This window comes from Equus przewalskii, chromosome 9 (assembly GCF_037783145.1).
Source record: "Equus przewalskii isolate Varuska chromosome 9, EquPr2, whole genome shotgun sequence".
NCBI lineage: Eukaryota > Metazoa > Chordata > Mammalia > Perissodactyla > Equidae > Equus > Equus przewalskii.
Window position 1 is genome coordinate 57,075,237 of NC_091839.1, and position 22,322 is coordinate 57,097,558.

Below are 22,322 nucleotides of genomic sequence, written 5' to 3' on the forward strand. Positions count from 1 at the left end.
AGCAGCATCCCACATACAAAATAGAGGAATATTGGCACAGATATTAGCTCAGTGACAATCTTCCTCAAGCAAAAAGAGGAAGATTTGCAACAGATGTTAACTCAAGGACCAATTCTTCTCACCAAAAACTAAAAAAATAAAAATAAACAAATAAAAAAGACTCACTGGCTTCCTAGGACTCTTAGAAATAAGTCCACACTCCTTTATGATGGTATTTGATAATACCATCATTGACAATCTGGTCCCATCCTACCTTTGGAGTGTCCTCATAGCCCCCTTTAACACACTCATCCTAGGCATACCAAATTATTCACGCTTGCCTTAACTCTATTTGTACTTTCACATCTTGACACTTGGCTTCACATTGTTCTTTCTGTCTAAGATGCTCCTCTTCCTCCCTTCCTTGCCTGACACTATCCTACTCATCATCCTTCAAGGCCCAACTCAGATGGTCGCTGCTGCTATCACCCTCACTCAGAATTAGTCATCCCCTTTTCTTAATCTTTGCCCCACTTTTAAAATACTTTTATCATTTACGTTTATCTTCACAGTGCCTAGTAGTGCGCTTGCCCTTTGTGGGCTCCAAATAAAATTTTTGCATGGACAGAATTTATTTCTTCCTCTTTACCCGATTTTTATGCAATGGGGAAACCCAAAGGCAAACACATCAGAAGTTTGGTTAATGAAATGTACGTGGAACATATACCCTGGCATCTGTACACATTTAGCACAGTCTCCACCCACTGCACTATACAACTACACATGGTGGCATTCTGAGATGTTGCAAAATCTTCACAATCCAAATATTTTATTAAGAATTCCAGTGACAAGATCTGAAGGCTTAATCACATTTAGTTAGAAATTTAAGTTAACAAGAACATTCCATTCCCTAAACATTCTAATTAATGGGTTTCCAAATTTGTCTTTTCCAAGTTTGCATTTAGAAATTGCAAATACACTTATTAGGATGAATTTCCAGGTCAGTCAGGTTTTGATTTGCAATATTTAATGTTTACACAATTCCACCTTTGCCTGACCTTTCAAAATGATTTTAACAGACCTACATTTACTTTCCTGATGGAATAACTTGCTACAAAGTGGCAACAGTGGGTAGTCTGGGAGGACGTTGTAAACTTCCTTTGGCTGTCAAAATCCATTTGTCCTTACATGTGGGGGAATTCTTCATTAAGTGTGATCTTGGGATATAGGACCTTGCCTTCCACTATGGAAGCCAAAGAGTTTGAATCTCATTCTCCCCACACGGAATACGGAACAGGAGCCCTAATACCTGGCAATGGACCCTCCCAATCAGGCCTGTGCACCCCTAGATGAAGGAAGAACATCTGGGGCAGCTCATGGGGGAGTATGATGTCCAGTGGTGGTTTCTAGAAGGTGTGTTGCAGCAGAAGCAGAGATGGCGGCATCTTGGATAGAGTCTTCCTATAGCCTGGCCTCCTGAAGCCCTGAGTTCCTGCCTATTTCCCAAGTCTATTCTTTAAGCCTTTTGGGCTCTATAATCCCTCTTCCCTCCAATATTTTTTTGTCTCCAGACAGAGCTAATTTTTGCTTCTTGCAAACAAGAAACCTTACCAATACCATTGGTAACAGGGTGGCAGAGAGAATTCTAGACCCTGGAGTCAGACTGCTAGCTCACTTACTGGGCTAATGCTTAATCCCTTTAACTCTCCATTTCCTCATCTGGAAAACAGGACCAAAACCAATAATTGTGTCAACTGTGTGAGAATTAAATAAAATAATCTCTGTAAAGTATTTAGCATGGTCCCTGGTGCATCAAGAAGCATTCAATAAATAGGAGCTTTTGTGTTACTAAATTCTATGTAATTGTTCATGTGTTCAGGCCACAAACTCTACTGCTCACCACATAAAAAGAACACCCCAGTGCATATTCTGTGTTCAATATTGCACTTCATTTTTTCCCATGCAGGGTTTTGTTTTGTTTTGCTTTGTTTTCCAGTTTGGGACATCAGCGCCTTCCCAAACTCTGCATCCTGAGACTTTTTCGGGGAGCACAGCTACCAGTCACTGTACCTGGCTCTTCTCTCTTCTGTCTGTCCTTGCCAGCTCTCCCTCACCTCCGGGCCTTCAAAGTAAGATCAGCTGCACTAAAGACCCACTGACTTCATATGGAAAGGGCAAAACTGCGTTGAAGCGAGTCCTTCTTCAGCATCTGGTATACAGATTGAGTAGCTTTAATGGAATCTTTTAAAAAAAAAAACCAAACGTACAGCCTATATCCCAAGACTTATTATGGAATCCTTAATTTACCTACTTAGGTTTGGATGAATTTTTCTTTCTTCCACAGAAATATATAATGCCCTCTTGTAGTTAGACTGCAGAATCTTTTCCACTCAACTTCCTCCCTCTGGGATGTAATAAACAGACAACTTATGGCCCAACGGCACATTGGAGACAAATTTTCTGTGAAAGAAAAATGGTTTTTTACTACATGTAATGTTTCTCAAAGGAGGTGGGTCAAAACACAGATATCAATCCTCCATAACTATTTACTGAATATCATACTTGATTTGAGAATATTAAAATGGAGTATGTTATTTTTGAAAGCTTGAGTATTTTGTTATGGCTGTTTCAGTTTCCCTAACAGCCATGTGTAAATTAGAACACAGAAGAAATTAGAATTATTTACCATATCTGCATGCTCTATTTTAACCAAAAAGGTGATAACAGGGCTGAGCAGAGAGGAGAAGAGTGCAGTGTAGGTGAAAGCATAGCTCATCTGTTTGGGAATTGGTAGACTGGCGACTTTTTTCCTGAATCAGCCACTTCCTAGTGTGACCCTCTGCTCCTCCTCACTCTCCTAGGGTGTGAAATAGGAACAATTACAATCTCAAGCATGGTTGTGAGATATAGTGACATAGTATGTGCAAAATATTTGGCTCTTAGCAGGAATCCAATACATGATAGTTGATGATATCACTCAACGTAGGATTGTCAGAGGTCTTATAATTTTAATGGCATTTTATTATTTATCTAAAGGAAATATGATATTATTATGTCTATATTAATATCTATATGAATCAAATAAAGAAAAGAGTTCTGATTTTATCAATGGATATTGTCAAGGAAAAAATGACAATTCAAGATAACACAGATACTAAGTCATCTGAGTTATCTAGATAACTCAGTAGTTTTTGTGTTTACCAGAATTTTGACTAATTACTGAAAATGTTCTGTGTTTAAGTTGGTCTTATTATGATATTAAGGCCATAACCCCAAAGAAACTATTTTTGTTTGGGTGATACCATTTAGATATTAAATAATTAGGCAGATAATGCCCCAAATGTACTTCAGAAGGCAGAAAACTCCACTTTTTTAATTGCTTAAAAGCAAATTTGAGTCATAGGGTAAATATATGTGTGAGCTATAAGAATCAATGTAAAAACCTCAGGTATTTGCTACATGTAAACTTCTTTATTTCTTTTAAACTCACTCTCTGTTTCTCAAGACTACTACGCTAGGAGGTGGACATGAAACCTCCAGATAGTCTTGGTTGACTTGGTCTTCTCTTGTGCCCAGCCCCTTCACTTTTCTCACTGGGCTGGCATCTACATGGCAGGTGGGTGGGTGGGCGACTGCGTGGCATCTACCCCTCAGTCACGGTCACCTCTCCAGCTGGCATCCTCTGAGATGGCAGTCTTCATGGAGTCTCTAATGAAACATTTGGGGTGCAGGCCTACTGCAACTCTGCAATCTGAGTCACACCTGCTCCACCCTCAGTCACACATGAAACACATTGTGGTGAGTGCTGAGTATTTATGGCCACCCCAAGACCTTCTGCCCAGGCTCCTTCACACCACTGTGCCTACCCCTACTGTGCCTACCTGCACTGTGCTGGGCTGGTCTGTTCTATAAGGCTTGCTGCTGTTCCGGGCTCCATCTCAGATGGGAGGCATGAGTCACCTCTGCCCTCTGCCCTCTGCCTTCAGATTCCCCAAACCCTAGCAAGAGTTCTAGTTGTTCCTCCCACTTCCCAGGGCACTGGGACCTGGTTGAGGATCTACAGGGAGGCTCCTTCCGTTGTCTAAGCTCCTTTGCTCGTTCTTTCTCCCAACCACACAGAATTGTGATCTCTTTCTGGATTGGGAAAATGTTTTTGGCTTGTCATTTCTTTTTCTAAAGTTATTCTTTACGGCATAAACTTTTAATCTAAATCCTTCAAGTCACTGGGTCTTGATGCTCAAAATCTAGACTTTTGAAACTCGAAGAAAACAAATTTCTCTCCAACTTTTTTTCTGCCTTGAATGTCATAAGTCCATTTTAAATCTCAAAATTCACAGACAACTCACACTTTTCTGTGAATTTCTTTTGTAACATCCTTATCCTGAAGCAATGGATGCCAAAGTCTAGTTTGAATGAATGAGTGCATGGAATAGAAAGGAATTAGTAAGGACAAACAAAACAAGGCACTTCCTAATACATGAAAATATTATCTCCTCACATATAGAAGCTGCCTTACACCTTGATCCATTTTCTTCTTAGTCTGACTTAAATTATTTTCCAGTTAATGGCTTGAGAGACTGGCTGTACAAATGGACAACGGCCAGACCATATATGACAATAGAACTCTGACCCACAACCTCTGAAGCAACAAACCAGAGAAGCCAAACCACCGTCTCTGCCACAATCAGCCCAGAATGGTTAGAACTTAGTCAATGACTGCCAGTTTCCCAGTTCCTCACCACCACTCACTTCCAACTCAGGACCAACTAGAGAAAGCCAAATATGCTCCCCAATTTGCGTAGGATGTCCTGCTTCTAGTTAGCCCACCTTCTGTTCTGGTTAGCCCTTCTCCAGCTTCTCCGTGCTAACAGACCCCAATCAGAGCACACCTGAAGCTGTTTTTTTCTTTCACTACAAAGCTTTTCCACTCCCATGCCTGCCTTTGAGTCTCTGCCAAATGCAAGTGATGGTGACAGACTTCCTTACTCTAAATAAATAGCCTTTGTTTGTTCTCATTTGGGTGGTCTTCATTTATTTCCACAGGCTTACTACACATAAAGCTGTTATATTCAGATATACATACATTGATAGTTGAGCTTAATATATATTTTTTCAGCATAGAGATGCTTGGGATAAATAAATACTGGACTTTGATCTCTACTTCAATGGATAAGGATTAAACATTACAACTCAAATTGACTTTTTCCTTGAATTTATACATATTGGCTTGCTTGCCTCAATGGGTACAGTTGAAATGGTCTTGAAAGCATATGTGAAAATCTCATTTTTATAAATTAAAATTGTTACATTCTAGCAAATCACTATTAAAAGGGATCCTGGTGTACATTATTTTGAAAATGAAGAACAATTTTATTATATAGGCAATTATTCCTCATGTGTCATGTTTCCTTAAATTGGCACACACCTGTATTAGTCTCTACATACAAACTCAAGGCTATCGTAAAACAATAATCATGCTCAAAAGAGCAGATAATACAATTTGTATACAGAAATTTTTAGTTTTATTTTTAGTTCACTTTAATAGACATTATGTGGTCATAACAACAACACTCCAAAATATAACTTACTATCCTCATTTCACAAATGAAGAAATGAAGACTAAGGTAAAATGACTTGCTCAAGGCCTCACTAAAGGATGAAGCCCCTTATTCTCCTGCAAAGAAACTCAAGTCTGTTTGAAGCTACTAGCTGGGGAGCTTCTTATATCCTTGTGACTAATGGAAGGCACTCATTCTTCTGGGAAGGTCATGGTCTTCATCTTGACACCATGGTAAAAGGGGTGAGGATGTTCTTGGAACAGCCAGCGGGGAAAGGGATCCCACTCAGGGATGTGCCCAGCTAGGTTCACCTCCTGTTTAATGGCAGAGCCAATGATGGCCAGATCACTTGCACATACAAGTAGTGGAGCCAGAAAGAAACTTAGCCTTTTCCATGCAAAGGAGGGTTTCTTTACACTGTGCATTTGTCCACTTTGTGCTTCAGATAAAATTCTGCTCCCTTACTATGACCTACAGGCCCCATATAATCTGGCCTCTGCATTCCTCTTTCACTATATTTCCTACCATTCTCTTCCTCATTCTCTATACTCCAGATACCTTTCAATTTCTCAAATATGCTGAATGCATCCATTCTTTAGCTCCTTTAAAATTCTGACCAGAACATTTTTCTCCAGGATTCCAAGATCTCTGCATGGGCAGTTCCTTCTCATCTTTCCTGTTCCAGGTCAAATTTCTCGTTATAAAGGTCCTACATGACCATTTTAGCTAAAGCAGACCCCCGATCCCTATACCCACCCTACTCAAGTTTCTCTCTAGCACGCTGTTCTTTCGTCATCTCTCTGTATCTAAAATTATCTTTATTACTTGTTTAGCTTATTTATTGTCCCCTCTCCAGACTATAAGCATTGTGAGATTTGGAAACTTGTCTTGTGTTTGCTACTGGATTCCAAGCATCCAGAACAGTGCCTGGAATATAGTGAGCCCTCCATACATATTTGTTGAATAAATGAATGAATAAATGATGAACCCCAAGTGAGAATCTGATGACAGAGATGTGTCGATTCCTCAGAAAAAATGCACCAAATGTTTTGTATATGATTTCAGGAGGTTCCAAAGCCCTGGCAGCTCATCTGTGGACTCTGGTTGAAGCCCTTGCATTACAGTTATGCTGTTTCATAACATTCTTTTTGAAATTGATTCTGAATTTTGTTCTTTGAAATTAAACATCAGCATGAACTTTGAAAGTATGTTTTAAAATGGAATATAACAAATCACAGGCCAGTCACTGCTCACTGCTTTTGAATAAAATAGACCCCCGATATGTACATTAATTGATCCTAATGACTATATTTCATTGAATGAAGATACCTTTGTGGTATAAATGTAAAATGCTCACCCATATCCAGCTCTCCTCTCCTCTGGGGAACATGGGAGGATTAAAATTCCCAGCTTCCCAAGCAGTTGGGCAGAGCCATATGACTAATTCTAGCCAACGGATTGGAGGCAGAAATGACATACGTCACTGCCAGGCTGGAGCTGGTGAGAGATCCTCCAGGGCTCCATCTTCTCCCACAGCAGTGACTGTGGAAGCACACGCAGGCATGGAGGTGCAATGCCAAGCCATCATATGGAGGAGAGTTGCTATGCAGCGTCACACCGATCTTCAACAGACTCTGTGTGAGCAAGCATAAACCTTTGTTGTTTTAAGTTCCTGAGATTTTCTGATGATTTGCTATTGCAGCATAACCTAACCAAATACACCATTGATTGGAAAATGTCCTACTATTTTATACACCATTCAGGGGAAAAAAGCTGTCATTTATCCTTGTAAGAATTTATTGTAAGATACACCACAATCTCAGAGATGTTAAAATGTGAAAAACGTGGCCCTTAGATTAGATAAAATGTAGATTGTTAAAAGGCGTTAAAGGCATTCATTAAAGAACATTAGCATAGGGTCAAGAACTCCAAATCTAGGTTTGGACAGAAAGTTATGGATTCAAATCCCAATCCTTACTAGCTTGTGAGTTAATAACTTAGCTTGTGTAAGGCTCAGTTTCCTCATCTGTGCAATGGGGATAACAATGCCTCATAGGATTTTGTTACTATTAAAGGAGGTAATTCTTATAATGTGTTCAGCATAGTAATTATTTCATGTATTTTAGCCTCCATATTTGACTAAATCACAGAGCTTGTTCAAGAACGTCATTAATTTCAAATAATACATAGGAAAATCTCTTTGTAAGTTTGTTATTATGTCATATTAATCAATCAGCAAATATTTATTAATTCCTTACCAGGCATGAGGACTGGGCTTCTGAGTTAGGTGTTCTTGGAGATAACAAAGAAGCAAATCTAGAGGTTAAAGCCCCAAGGCAGCTCACCCTAGCTTCTTCCCATCCACTCTCTGATGTATTTTCTAGGCGAATCAGGCTAGAACGAACACCAAGAGCAGCCTTGAAGAGTAAAAGAAATCACAAAAATATACCTGGGGAATATATGAAGTGTCGTCCTGTCATGTCATGGTGACTAGCAGGGGTAATAAAGGGAAAATTGAAGACTTTTTCTATGTCCAGAGCCTTGAATGTATACGTGTGTGTGTGTGAGCTGGTGATTGGAGAGCATAAGGGTAAGTCATAGTAGTGAAAGAGTGGCTCTTCCAGGAGATGTATGAGATTGTTCCTATCCACACAGGGTTATACTCTCACAGATCAGACTGTATGAAGTTACCCAGGGAACATTATTGGACTCATGGTACGTCCAGATTCCTAAAGCAACAACTCTTGTTACCATTGTCTTAATCTGTAGTACATTTGAAGAAACTTACATCTTGTCATTAACAAGATGTAACAATTATTAGCTCTGAAGTTTATTCTAGACTGAAAGTTTCCTCACACACACTTTGTGAATTGTCATTCTGTCACTGAAGATGTGCATTGTGGATTCTAACACAGTGTTCTCACCTCAGTTTTCTGGAGGACCATAAGCCTGTGAAGGAACAGGTGGCTGATTGATATCATTTTCATTAAATGCCTGAACCATTGCAGAGTAAGTAATTTTCTTTAAAGGAAGTATAACTGCCTCTAAATATAACTCTGGGCTACAGTGCACCTTTTCTGTTTATTTTATTCTTAACTTGTGAAACTGTATCTTAGGACTTGGGGTATATAACCTGTTATTTGATATCAGCTGAACAACAGTGAATCAATTGTAATGGTTCTGGCACCAAAGGAACAGAGGGAACTTAAATATGTTTCCAGAAGACAAAAAGCTTCTCTTTGTGTACACTTTACAACATATGTTTCTACAGTTTTAGAATATTCAAAAGTCCAAAAAAGTTTTCTCGCTACTTCTCATTAAAGACCAAGAGGACAAAACAGAGAAAATAAACTAATTCCAACCCACATATTATTTATTAGATGTTTTGGATGAAATTCAGAGTTAAAAACCAAAAAGACTTCCTCTTCTTCTCTCCCTTCCGGCAACAGCACCAGAATACTATTGCTCACTGCGAAATACACCCACTCTCACCCACTCGGGAATGTTGTGTTGTCGCTCCGGGAAGGGGAGAGTAGTGTTCCTGCAAACAAATTTGGGCTTCTCTCCGCATCCTTGCTGCTGGGGTCGCCGTAGGTCTCTGTTATGGGCTCGTGCTGGCTGCGTGACCCGGCCAGAAGACTTGGGCTCACAACCTGTGAATACCTGGGTACGCTCCCAGAGGCCACAGGATTAGGGGATGCCTGCATCGCAGAGCGCTCCCTAAAACCTCATCAATCCTCCTCTTTCGACTTTTCCGCGTCCCAGATAACCGCCCCAGGATTTTTAAGTCTTCTTGGGGGAAGTGTTTCGCACGGACCCCTTGCGGGCGCCGAGCCTGGTTCGGCCCGCTGCCTCTGGCCTCCTGACTCGCCTGGGATCCAGCGAGCCACGCGGAGCGGTGCGGCTGCCCCTCGCTGCCTCCAGAAAGAGGCGAGAGGAGCTGCTCAGTTCTCTTGGGTACAAGCTCAAGTATTTGTAATTGGCGTTTACGAAACAAAATAATGCTAAAAGGCATAATCGTCGACGAGGAGGGGCTCAGCCCTCCTGAGTGCGCTCCCAAATTTCTCTAACTTGACGTTTAGGAAACAAAACAATGCTAAAATACAAATCACGCAATGTAATACCCAGAATGAGCCTCGTTTGACAGGCCAAACTGAAATTTTAATGGAAAGCTTACTCATATCTCCACATCGAATTCATTCTATCTTTAAGCACTTAAAAAAGATTGTGTAATTTTAAGTTCCACCGCTGTCATAATGAACACTCCACAATAACAAGCAGTGGAACAATGGACACCCCCATATCGCATTGTGTCAGGTAATTACGAAGTGTCGCGGCGCGGGAAAGCGAAGCCGGGAACGTCAATGTGTCCCTCGCAGCGTGTACGAGCGTTCAGGGCTGCGTGTCTCGCCGAAGCCTCATCAAACCCTTCACGCCAATGCCTCAACCCAGAGAGGGACAAACGCAGTCCGAGCTCGGCCCCGGGCGGGGACCGAGAGGGCCAGAGAGGCGGCGCGTGGGCGCAGAGGGAGGGCGCACGGCCGGGGGGAGAGCAGAGGCGCGCGGGGAAGCGGAGGGGAAGGAGGGCGGCCGGCCGGGGTGGGGAGGGTCCCGCCCGGGCGTGGCGAATGGAGCCCTTCGCGCGACCCTGCGCTCCCAGCAATACCCAGTCATTTTGGGGTTAAACCCAGGGCTCCGGGACAAGGGTGCACGCAGGGTCACAGGGTAAAGCTGTTACTTTGTAGTGAGACACGTGTGTGTGTGTGTGTGTTTTGTGTGTGTGTGTGAGAGAGAGAGAGGGAGAGAGAAGGAGAGAAAGAACTGGAGGGAAAAGAAAGAAAAAAGAAAGAACAGGGGGCTGAAGGCCGAGATGTCCTACTTCCAAGTGGTTCATTGAGAGGCAAAAGCTTTCTTGCAAACGCAGCCGTAGCCCGAGCCGCTTTGGGGACCAGCGGAGCGCGGCGCGGGAACCTCTCCAAGGGGCCTCCAGCCTCCATGCGCCCTGAGGTGGCCCCCGAAGGGGGACACTCTATCCTGGCAGCTGTGAGGAGGGCAGGGCTGTGGTTTCTTTCCTCCGAGACCCCGGCGCTGCAATCCAGAGGCAGCGAGCTCAGTGTGCCTTCCCCGGGGGGAAGGAAAGCGGTCCTCTCGCACAGCGACCTCGGGTCCCTGTTCCCTCCCACTGCCCAACCACCTCCCCTCACCCCCATTCATTTTTCCTCAGCAGCTTCTAGGACGGGCTCAAAAACCGACTCCAAACCCACTCGAGCCCACATCACGGAGCTAAAGAGAATGGCTGGGGTCCGAGCGGCCCCGGGGGGCGTCGCGCAGAGGTGGCGGCCGCGAGGGGCGCCGCGTCCCGCCCGTGCCCGCCGCGGATGAGCAAGCGGCCGCGAGCAGCCCCCGGAGCCGCGCAGCATCCGCGTATACAGTGACGGTGCAAGCCACGCCCGCTCGGGAGCTGGGGGCTGTCCTAGCCCCCCCACCTTTCCCCCTCCCGCCCGCCCCCTCCCTGCCCCGGCTCCCTCCCTCCCCCTCCTCCCCGCGCCGGCCCCCGGCCCGCCCCCGGCTCGACTCGCGGGAGGCGCTAGGCGCCGGGGCTGGCGCGCTCTCCCAGGCGCACACACACATCCACGCACGCACGCCCAGAGCAGCTCTCTCCGCGCTTGGCCCCCGTTCTCTTCGCCCATGCAGACGGACAGAGCGACGGAAGATGGCTGACGACTCCACGGGGCACCGAGGATGCAGCCCGGCGGCGGCGGCGGCGGCGGGAGCGGCAGAAGCAGCGGCGGCGGCAGGGGCAGCGGCGGCAGCGGCGGCGTTGGTGGCGGCGGCGGCGGCGGCAGCGGGAGCAGGAGCGGCGGCGGCGGCATCCCCGAGACTCCTTGAGCTACCTTTCCCTCTGACAGCCACTGACGTTCTCCGCCGCTAGAAGAGACCCCGCTTCTCCGGCGCCTGCCTTCCCTCCCCCCTCCCAGCCCCAGCCCCAGCCCCGCCAGCACCGCTACCTCCGCCAGCATTGCCACCATCAGCAGCACCTCCACCACCACCACCACCACTACTACCACCACCGCCGGCGGCGGCAGCAGCCATTTCATCTCCACAGAAACCAGACACAAAAACATGGCAGAAATGGAGAAAGAAGGGAGACCTCCGGAAAATAAAAGGAGCAGGAAACCGGCTCACCCAGTGAAAAGGGAGATCAATGAGGAAATGAAGGTATTTTTGGACTTCGGGGCTGGAGAGACGGAGCTCTTTCTTCGGCCCGCTCCCTTTGGGCCGTGGTGTGGATTTGGGGGGTACAAGGGAGCGCTTGTCAGTTTCAGTAGGATGCCCAGAACGCCTCAGCTCCTCCTCCAGGTGCAAAACAGAGGCCAACTCGCGGGCTGCATCCCCGAGATTTGCCTACCTCCGATTCGATGGGGGTGAGGGGCGGCCTGGAAACCACATACTATTTAACCTTATAAACCCCAGCTTGGCACAGGCGCGTTTCAGGGGGAGGGGACCGGGGCCCCAAGTGGCGACTGGGCATGGTGAAGACGTTTTCTTACTCGGTGGTGTAGTTTTTCCCCCTTCTTCGGAAACCATCCCTCGGATTCCTCTAAAGTTAGGAGCTGCCGGGCCGAGGCACCCCGGGAGCGCTCGGTTCCACCCTACTCCCCAGTTCATCTCTCCTCTCCACGACCCCGCTTTCCCCGGAGTAGCCAGCTGCGACGGTGTAGTGAGGCTGTCAGCGCCGGGGCGAGTTGCGGCACCAGCCGCTCGGGTCTGGGTACCGTTTTGACGGCCGGCTCGCTTCGCCCGCCCCTGCCGGCGCCTCTCACTCGGCTGCCTCCGCCTCCCGCTCGCCTTTGCATGCTTCACTTCCCAGTTAAGCCGACCCGGGCAAGACCCGCTGAAAGATAGCTGTCTGAGGGGCGGCCTTAGCAGAGCGCCTGCCCATTGTTCGGAAAGGCCAGCCCGGAGTCCTCTCGGCGAGGCCGGGCTCCCCGCCAGGCCAGCGGTACTCCAGAGGTGGCGAGCGCAGCAGCCTGGCGCTCCAGCTGTTCGAGTTGGTGCGATTGCATAAGAGCACCTCTCAGCTCCGGATCACCCTGTCCCCGCTTATTTTCCGTGAAGTTGCAGTTTTTGCGAGGCGAGGGTTTCATTCTGTGTTTATTTCACGAGTCTCTCTCTCTTTTAAAAAAATATTTTATTTGTATTTTTTGTTTCCGTGAGTTAAAAACGAGTAGATTTCGGGGGACTTTAGTTTTCATTCTGCAGCCGTCTTGGTGTTCCCCATCTTCTGCATAGAATCCTTAATACTGCCAACCGACTTGTTCAGGTTGCTGAAGTTTGTATTTAAAAGACAAACGGGATGAAAATGGCATGCAACTAAGTGAAATTTATTGCATTTTGACGTTTTCTTGATTAGATCAAGCATATTCTATGAGAGTGCCTTGTATGAAGCCCATGCTTAGAAAGGGGCACGTGGAATAATATGTCCTATATGTGTACCTAGGTGCATATACTTAGCTTTCCTTTTCTCTAGGAAATGTCTATAGCAATCTAAATTTTGGAGTTAGGGTTTTTCTTGCTGGGTGAGGCACGTAGTACCTGGAAGCATGAGGTGCAGCATCAGTCCAAGGAGAGTTAAGGAGGATTTGCCTTGGAAATCAGTGCCGTTGCTTGTGATGGAAACCACCATTGATTCCAATGATAGCTTTTTTTTTTTTTTTTTCAAAAAGAGACCAGTAGGAGTTGTTGTCTTCCCATGGAGGTAGAATTCAAACAGTCTACAATAATCCTTCTTCCTCACTTACCTTTCCCCCCTGTCCTGCATTTCCAGGTCACTTTTCCTTTTCCTTTTAAATTGGGGGTGGAGGAAGAGGAGAGAGGTGAAGCTACTAGGCAATCGCAGTGTGCACTGGCCCTTTAAAACACTGCTTAATGTGATCTATATGGATGGCAGCTTTTAAGTTTCATAGGTTCTAGAATTACAAATTAGCTAATTTTAATCAAAACATGTGAAATGTTATCCCGGCTGGATATAAAGGCTGACTGTGCTCTATGCTTGGGGCTCGCGTTGTTGACTTTGGCTGCGGGCGTACTCCGTGGTTTGGGAGATAGTTGTCCTTCTACAGTATAACAGATGTTTGTCTGAACTGGTGAGGAAGAAACAAAAACAACATTGTGTGAAGGGGAAAAATTACACAATTTTTAGCCGATGCTACAGGACTAAGTATGGAATTAACCTTCGTGCACAGAATTTCCTCTTTTTAAAATGTTATTTTTCTTCCAAATCACCACCTACTATTTGAAGTTTTAATCCTTATCGTTTCAATACAGTGTAGCATTAAATAAGAAGCTTTATGCAGCAAATAATTCAATTGCCTGTAGGATCAGTATTTTCTCTGCTTTGGAACAACGTATAGGAGACCTCTGGCTGAAATCTTCAGTCATGTTAACATACACCATACCAGTGAGTCATGAAATCTCATTTCTAGTGGAATAGTTTAGTAGACATTCCTCAAATATAATAGCACCAAAAGTCCTCATTTAAAAAGTGACTTCTCAAAGTCAAATGGTGGAAGGGTTATTTTGAACACATCAATATTTTTCTGCTTTTAATATTAATAACCACATCAATAAAACTCCTCCTCAAAGCTCAGGGTATTATTACCCCTCCATCTCCCCAAACCTAAAGTGTAGAGTAGCATAACAAGTTGGTTGCTCTGTATAAAAATGTGTGTAACAAAATGTCACTGAGAACACAATGTGGCCTTGTGAAGCTTCATATCGGTGCCGCTGGAGTTGCCTGGCTGTGTTTGCCTTCATCTGAACGGCTTTCATCTGGACCAGTGTAAACTAAGCCCTGGTAAGTAATCACTGCCCGGCAGAAAGAAAGGAATGTATACAGCTAGCACGGCCTAAGCTGTAAAAACGGAAACCTGAGCCCCCACTGCGGATCACATATCAAGGCTTGAAGGTAGGGGAAATGAAAGGGGGAAAGAGGAGAGAGCGAATGGAAAAGTCAGCCTGGGAAGTGGGGAATCAGGAGGAGGCCCCCCCTTGGGGAGATTTGGCTCAGGGATTAGGGAATTTTATCGTGGTGTACAGTGACCTACTCAGGTTTCAACACTGGTTGGATCAAGTTGCTTCTCTGCGAGCTGAAAGAAAAAGGACTGGTGTGTATGTGATTTTTTTTCCCCTTCGGGTAATAGAAAGGACATTGGTACAAGTGTCTATTTTAAGTACAGCAAATGCAGGGCACTTAGAATGAGCAACAAAATTGCCTCATCATAGAGACTTCCTTCAAGATTTCCTAATTGAGATAGTCACATATTTATTTAAAAATGGCTGGAGAGGACAAACTGGCTGAGGTTTAGCTGACACCAGTAATGGCAGTGTAGATTGTCTTCATGTGGCTAGGCGCTAATGTTGGTTGCTGTTTCACTGGATCAGATATTGAGTTACATTTTCGTTATCACTTGTTTAATGTACATGGCACTTGTAACAAATTTAAATTTGATACAATATAATTTTGTGTGTGAAAAGTACATGACTTGGCATAGCTTGCTTATATGTACTTCAGTGAAAATATCTTCAAGTAGACATGTTTGTCTCATGATCTTTACAGTGTTTCTTTATCTTTCCTTTTCTTCTTCCTCCCTTCGTCCTGTTTTTTCTTGATTAAAAAGGCTTGTTACTTTACTGTACTTACAATCAATATGCCTTATTTAATGAACAATAGAGAAAGTTTTAAAAAATCTGATGGCAATGCAATTTATATTTTGGCTTCTTTTGGTTTCTAAAGTGAATATTGTGATGGTATCTAATGTAGTATGTCTTCAATATATTGTTAGCTCACAAATATCATAATAAATAGATCTTAGGAGGGAATTCTGACATATGGAAGGGTTAATTCATTTCAGGAGTTCTTCCAGAACATGGTAGATATAATATAAAAATGAGTTTGTACTATTGGATGTCTAAATGTAAATATATGTGTAAGTGTAAATATAGTCGCACTTCAGGGATGTACTTTGTGCACATAGATTTTAGTGAATATGATTAGTGACTACGAAACGGTAATACAACTCACAAAATCTAAACTATGAGTGGAGATAATGAGTCAGATTTTTATCTTTTAAAACTCTTTGATAAAACCAAGGTGATTAGATGCAGCACTCTGCCCTGAAACTTTCCTAAACAAACCATAATTAATGCATTTACAGTGTTTGTCTTCTTTATCAATTGCTAAACTACAGGATAATCTGTGTTAAATGTCTTAGGGTCTCCTTTGCTGAAGAATTTTCTGTCTATAAATATTTTCAGTAAGTAATTTGTACCTAAAATTATGCTTCAGTCCTGATGCCTACAGTTAGAATCGGGCACATCTGTTAGAGTTTAGTAGTAAACTCACCACAAGATTTTCTAGTTTGGTTTCTGATGGTCTTCATTTGGTATTAGCGATGACCTTTGTCAATTGCGTAGACAATAAAGCAAGTTGCGGAGCCCAGCTGGTGAGTGCAGTGAGATAAATAGCCTGGCTTTAAAAAAACAGAGAGAGAGAAATCAGAGTGTGGATTGAAAAATCAGCATGTTTAAGGTTGAAAATTTATTACTAAAACAGGTATATTTTAAGTTTTGCTGGTGAAACGCCACCCTGGTGTCAGACATGGTAAGTCTCAGGAACCTAGAAAGTAGGCTCAGGACCAGATCTTGCTGTGGCATTCACAAATTATGTCAGACCTCCCCAGCTGAGCAGTGGCCTCAGATGTGCCACGTGGCAGGGCTGGGGACTAATGTTAGCTGGGACATGGCTTTTGCTCCTTGTGAGCTGGTATAGGATGTTCCTGAGCCCACCAGCCTTGTTCTTCACATTGTTCTCAGTTGTCCTGCTCAAGGCTCCAGTCTAAACTGGTAGGAGATGGTCCTAGGAGGGCACAGACAGCTATGAATTCTGCTCTGTTCAAACCAGGGGTTTTCTGAAAAGAGTCTCTCCATCTGTGAACCTGTGAATGTGATGTGCAGTAGAGCGAGATTCTCTAAGCCTTATACAACTTGCAGGTTCCAGAGACGAGGAAATGGAAAGGAACCACTCCACTTCCTCCCGAATCTGAAATAAACATTTAAACTAGAAGAAAATGAGTCTGACAGACTCATTCCCTTCTGCGTTTCCTGCCTCTGTGCTTGCCAAGCACTGCTCTGAGAAGCCAAGCCCTACTCTCCTTGTGTGAAAGACAGACTCATAGAAACCAAGTAGCAGAGTTTTTAAAGGAAAGTCAAAAACAGGGCCTCAAAAAAGGCAAATGAGTGCAAGTGACTGTCTGCAATAGAGTTCTAGGGAAAAGTAGTGTCTTGTTAGGGTGACTAGACTTTTTATATCTTCTAAGGAAGTGTCCTTTTTATGGAGTCTTTATACTTCTTCTCTTAAAAAAATTTGTTGGAAGTAGTAGAAGGTGGATCATTTAAAAATCTCTGAAGTCTAAAACTTCCTCTGTGGAATGGGAAGTCAGCCACACTTGCACTCTCCAGCTAATAAGATTATTGAATATTTTCCTAAAGGGGAAGGGATATTACAGGGTAGAATGAGAAAAAATAGAGTACTTTGTTTTTGATGGTGCCAATTGAAACATGTAAACAGACATGAAAGCATGTGGTGAGTGAGATTTGCTGAATGTATATTTAAGGATCTGTAGACTGATGGGTGTTAATATCTCTTATGTAACCAAACGGCTGTAGAATTCTGTCCTGCTTTAAGGCCAGTGGCTTTGGCACCGACAGGAAAACAATGTAACAAGTCTTGGTGATTTTTAGGGCAGTTCTGCAGCTGTGATAGGACACAGCTGCACACAGCTGCACACCTGCCATGCCTGCCACAATGTTAGCCTGAGGGCTGGTATCCACAATTTCACAGCATTGCTTTGACCTTTTTTAGGATATTTGATGTCCTGGCTACAGATTACAATGTGAGGACATAATTGTCTGTTCTGAGTCACAACAAGACAAGGAAACGACATAGATTTTATATGTGGAAACACACAATTTTGGTTTCATGTGCCAATTATACAGCCATCCGATTCAGGATATATCAATAAGACAAGAAGACTTTCTTCTCAGGGCTGCTGCAGGCTGGAGATGGATTTTGGTGTTATGATATCTCCTCTGCCCTTAAAACTGCATTATAATCATTGTGTTGGGGCTGAGAACAATGCCGCAAAATGAGCCAGATGGAGCGCAGCGATTGTCTTCAAAGGATTTCAAGCTAAAAAGCTGTAGTTCAGGTAAAAACAGCAGGGCTCAATGGGTAAAGTCTGCACTGAGTGTGAATCTGGCTGCTCTTGTTATTTCATGCATGTGGATGACCCTGTAATGGGTCATCTCTGGGGAGTGGCTCGTCCTTAGGATACCATCTCATCCAGTGGGATCATGAATGTGAAAGTACTTTGTAGTCATAAAGGGCTCTTCCAATATTTGTTTTGTGCTATTTAAATTTTTACCTCCCGACCTTCTTCTTGGCAGACCCTAAAATAAAACCCATCCACTGGGTCTGTGTTAAGAGAGATGACTTAGCCTTAGCCCTAGGCCAGACCTGAGACTAGAGCTAGAAACTGACTTCTGATCAAGTTCAATTCCTACTTCACTCTGGAACTCTGAACAGGCTCTGCCCCTCTTTTGCAGACCCCAAGCCCCTTTAAAAAATACTCACTCATTGAGTCCAATGATGCTGAATAGAAATCTATCTTAGCCAGAACAACATGGAGGTGAAAAGGGAGATAAAATATTTTTCTAAAATAAGCATTATTCTATTATTCATAACCTCAACTAGCAGAGATACTAGCATTTTTCCCAGCCTTATAAATTGCTCAGGATTGGTGGTTTCCTTTTCCTTTCAAAGTGTTTCTCATATGCTCCACTTGGATAATGAGTGTCAGAGTGTTTTGAAGTTGAGTCATGTAACTGACAGACCCTTTTTATTAGGACTGTGAATATAGCTGACATGATTGGCTATGAGAAGACTGTGTGTTAATTAATTTTTAATTAAAACTATTTTTTATTTTTATGATAATAATACATGGATATGACAGAAGTGGTAGAATAAGCAATACAAATAAGCAAAAAGAGAAAGAAAGCCTGTAATTTTCCCACCTAGACACAATTACTGTCAACATTTTGATGTATGTCTTTTCGTGTCCTTTTATGTGTGATACATAGTTTTTTTAAAAAACAAAGATGGTCTTATAGTGTACTAACCTTCCTTTTAAAGTTTAATATATTGTTAATAGCCTTTCACAGCCGCAAAAATTTATCTATGGCATATATTTTAGTGGCAAAATAGTATTCCATTTTAGTCGTTCCATGACTAAGCTATAATTTATTTAACCAAATTCCCATTGTTTGGCATATAGCTTGTTTCTAAGAAAACAACACTGAGATAAACATTCCTGAACGTGCATATTTTTGCACTTATTTCCTTAGAATAGTGTCTGCAATGCCTAGAAATACAATTGCTGAATCAAAGGGTATGTAAATTTTTAAGGCTTTTTAGGCATAGAGTCAAATTACCTTTTCTAAAAGTTAAGTCAAATTTAAATTCCCAATAGTATGAGAGTGCTCATTAACGCTGGACATTATAATTTTTTTTAGCTTTCACATATTTATTTTTGGAATCAGTTTTCCTCAATTTTGTTTGATCATTTTTCTGTATTTATACATTAAAACAAATATTTGGGAACATATCCAAATGTATTAGCATGTTTATTGAGTACATTCTAAGTGCTAGGCATTGTGCTAGGTGAGACATAAAATGAAATAAAAGGTTTCTGTCCTCCAGTAATGTACAGTGTATTTGGGATTGGTGACATATTTTACCAGAGCTGTGGGGTGAGCTAGGACTTGGAGGGAAATGGGAATTATGTTTGTGGGGAGAGGGAGCACATGGCTTTTCCCTCATTCAAATGAATGGTTTGGAGCTCTTTGAGAACTTTCTGCTTTCTTGGGTAGGATACAAAATTGAAAACACATCAATATTTAGTTATGCAAGGCCTGGGATGAAAGAAACTAGTAGTACCTACCTATGTTTTAAAATGTTTAGTATTTTCAAAGTAAGATCATTTGTCTTTTTTGAAGACCTTGAAGTACTTGCATTTCAGAGGTGTTTTGAGAATTGGTAATTACTGAGTTTTTCAAAGTGACTTGAAGTCAATTCTTGATTATTTACCTGGTGAATGTTCAATTAAAGATCATTTAGATTGAACTTTGACATTTGTATAGTACTTCCAGTTGAATAAGGAGAGTGTCTAATGACTATCCTGGGAATTAAGTTCCAACAAAAATAAAATTTGCCAGTATGGAAAGAACTCAGAAGAGTGGGGAAATAGTAAAATGTCCTGCCTTTCCACCATCTTTCTTCTTTTTTTTTTTAAATTCTAGGAAGATATCATGCTTTCAGACTGAATATTAGGATTGTCTTCTTTTCTTGGGAGTCCTGGAGGTGAGAGATGGGAGTTGGAAAAGGGCAAGGAAGAAGTATGGGGGTACAGTTTTAGAAGTGCAAAGCAATTAGAGTATGATGTGATGTCAAAAAATTGTCAAAATGAGAAGATTAAACTTTAATCATGAATTTTGAGAACGCTCATTCCAATACTACAAATAATTAAGGAGAGTAGGGGCCAGTGATCAAATCTGAAAGCAAGACAAATCTTAACATAAGTAGATATGCCCCGGTTGGAAGGCTCTGTATGTGATATTGACATCCTATGGGATGATTTCTTTTCAACTCTTTGATTGGTTCAAGGAGGTACCTTCTTTGGGATTGCTGACACATTAGACTGTGAAGAATTTATATTAGAAAGAGGCCTGGTATAAGAATCAGAAGATCTGTGTTTTCCTTCTGACTGTACTAGGCGATCTCTCATGCCTGTCATTTACCTTCTGGATGCTCTAAATTTTCTCTTGTAAAATGATGTCACATAGGTTCACCAAAAGTTTATTGTGGAAATCAAATACCTAACTCATAGGGTTATTGAAAGGAACAGCAGAGTTAAAGGATGTGGAATCACTGTAAAGTGCTATAAGCGTGTTAGACATTATCATTGTAATTATAGTGACCTATTTTCCAAACCCAAATTGGACCACATGGTATGAGAGAGGATTTTTGTGCCACTTCCAAGGGCAAGAGGCAGTCTGCAAAATGTAACTTAGATGCCAGAATATTGAAATTTCTGGCACATTTTGATGGTATATGGGAACAATGATAAAATATTTGAAATAGTGGCTGTTCAGTAAAATTTATGATGTATGATCACTATAATTATGATATTTCTTTGCAAAATGTATATTATCTCTTGTATAAGTGGAAGTTCTTTGATTTTACAGAAACTTAGAGCTGGGAGGGACTTTAATAAGAGACTCTACTTCAATTTTCTGCCCTCAGTCTCCAGGACGAATGCTGGGTAAAGATTTGAGGGGAAGCAAATTTTGCAGCATCCCTTGTACAGTAGCTTGTCCTGTTATTGGACGGCTGTACCTCAAAATCTCTCTACATTTTAACTCTTATCATCTTAATTTTTTCACCATTTAGAAAAACATAACTTACTAAGAAATTTATATAGGAAAGGAATCATTTTTTTAATGGAACACTTTTCTGTAAAGAATAATGATGCAAAAAACGTTGAAAACATAACCTTGAAATTCTCTACCAGAAGGACTTGAAAATTCATATAGGCCATAAACATTAATTCATTTCTCCTAGAATATGTTATGTTTCTTAGATGATAACTTCACAAACCTATTTCATTTCCTTTGATTTAGCACCGTAACAAGCCCACGTGATACCTGGCACCAAATTCTACCCAGGGATATAAAGTTTTAAATTATTTATTCCCTGGGGTTTTTTAGTTTCTTAATACCGGAGTGTATAAGACAGAGGTAGTAGTCTATTTCTTGTAGTTATACTATAAGAAACTGTGGTGTTTGTTTTCTCTTTCTTTCATCTTGTTCCTCCTTTCATGAAGGTTTGAGATTTATGGCTTGAGGCTTTATAAAACTTTTGTTTTCTGCTTTTGCGGTCATATATCAAAACATTAAGGTGTTTATTTTTATTTTCAGTGACAAGAAAGGGAATGCTTTCGAGTTTATTTTCACTGACATTTATAGTAACTTGAAAATCGTGGAATAGATCAAGTTCATATTGATTGTCCCACGAAGCCTCTGAATTTTCAGCACAAACCGTAAACTAAGTGAGGCAGTTAGGATGCCCAGATAATATGAATGTGGTGTTAATAATCCAGTTGAGGTTTCAGTTTTTACCCAAATGTCTGAAACTTCTGGATCCCATCCCTGGGATTGGTTCTGAAAGGCTGAATAGATTTGCAGCTGGACTAAAACAAACAAATCTATATCCTTTGCTGGGAGGCTGCGCCATGAATTATGCATCTGTAGCCTTTGTGTCACTTCAGAAGTTAGATAGACCTGGAGAGATACAAACGCCCAGCTACAAACAGTCTAGAAAATTGGATATGGTGGCCAGGAGTTACTATGCGAAAGATTTGCTGTCTTGTTGGCACAATTCTCTTAGAGATTGGGACAAATAGCACACAGACCAATGGGGTGGCTTGGACTTGCTTTTAACGCTGTTGGGAATTGGTTTTTTGATGCAAGGTATAATCCGTATCCTTGGAGATTTCTGCTGCCAGACCACTGATGGAGGACCTCGATTTGTGTGCTTAGGGACTGTCATTCTCCAGTCCAGGCACTCGGCTCAGTGAAAGAAATGGGGTGTTAGGGGAGACAAACGTC

At 42.4% G+C, this 22,322-nt stretch overlaps 1 protein-coding gene across 5 annotated transcripts in view; it reads left to right on the forward strand.

Annotated features, from left to right (window-relative positions):
- Nucleotides 1-11,599: 11,599 nt before the first annotated feature.
- Nucleotides 11,600-22,322, forward strand: part of SOBP (sine oculis binding protein homolog) — a 155,592-nt gene continuing 144,869 nt past the window's right edge. For 4 of the 5 annotated variants that reach the window (XR_011522580.1, XR_011522581.1, XM_070559181.1 and 1 more), the window contains exon 1: nucleotides 11,600-11,756. Coding sequence is in view for 2 of the 5 variants with exons in the window: in XM_070559181.1 (XP_070415282.1) it covers nucleotides 11,661-11,756 (96 nt within the window). In the remaining 3 variants the exon portion in view is untranslated. Of the gene's footprint in view, nucleotides 11,757-14,379; nucleotides 14,506-22,322 lie in introns of those variants that run through there. The other variant, XM_070559183.1, reaches the window with a different exon arrangement.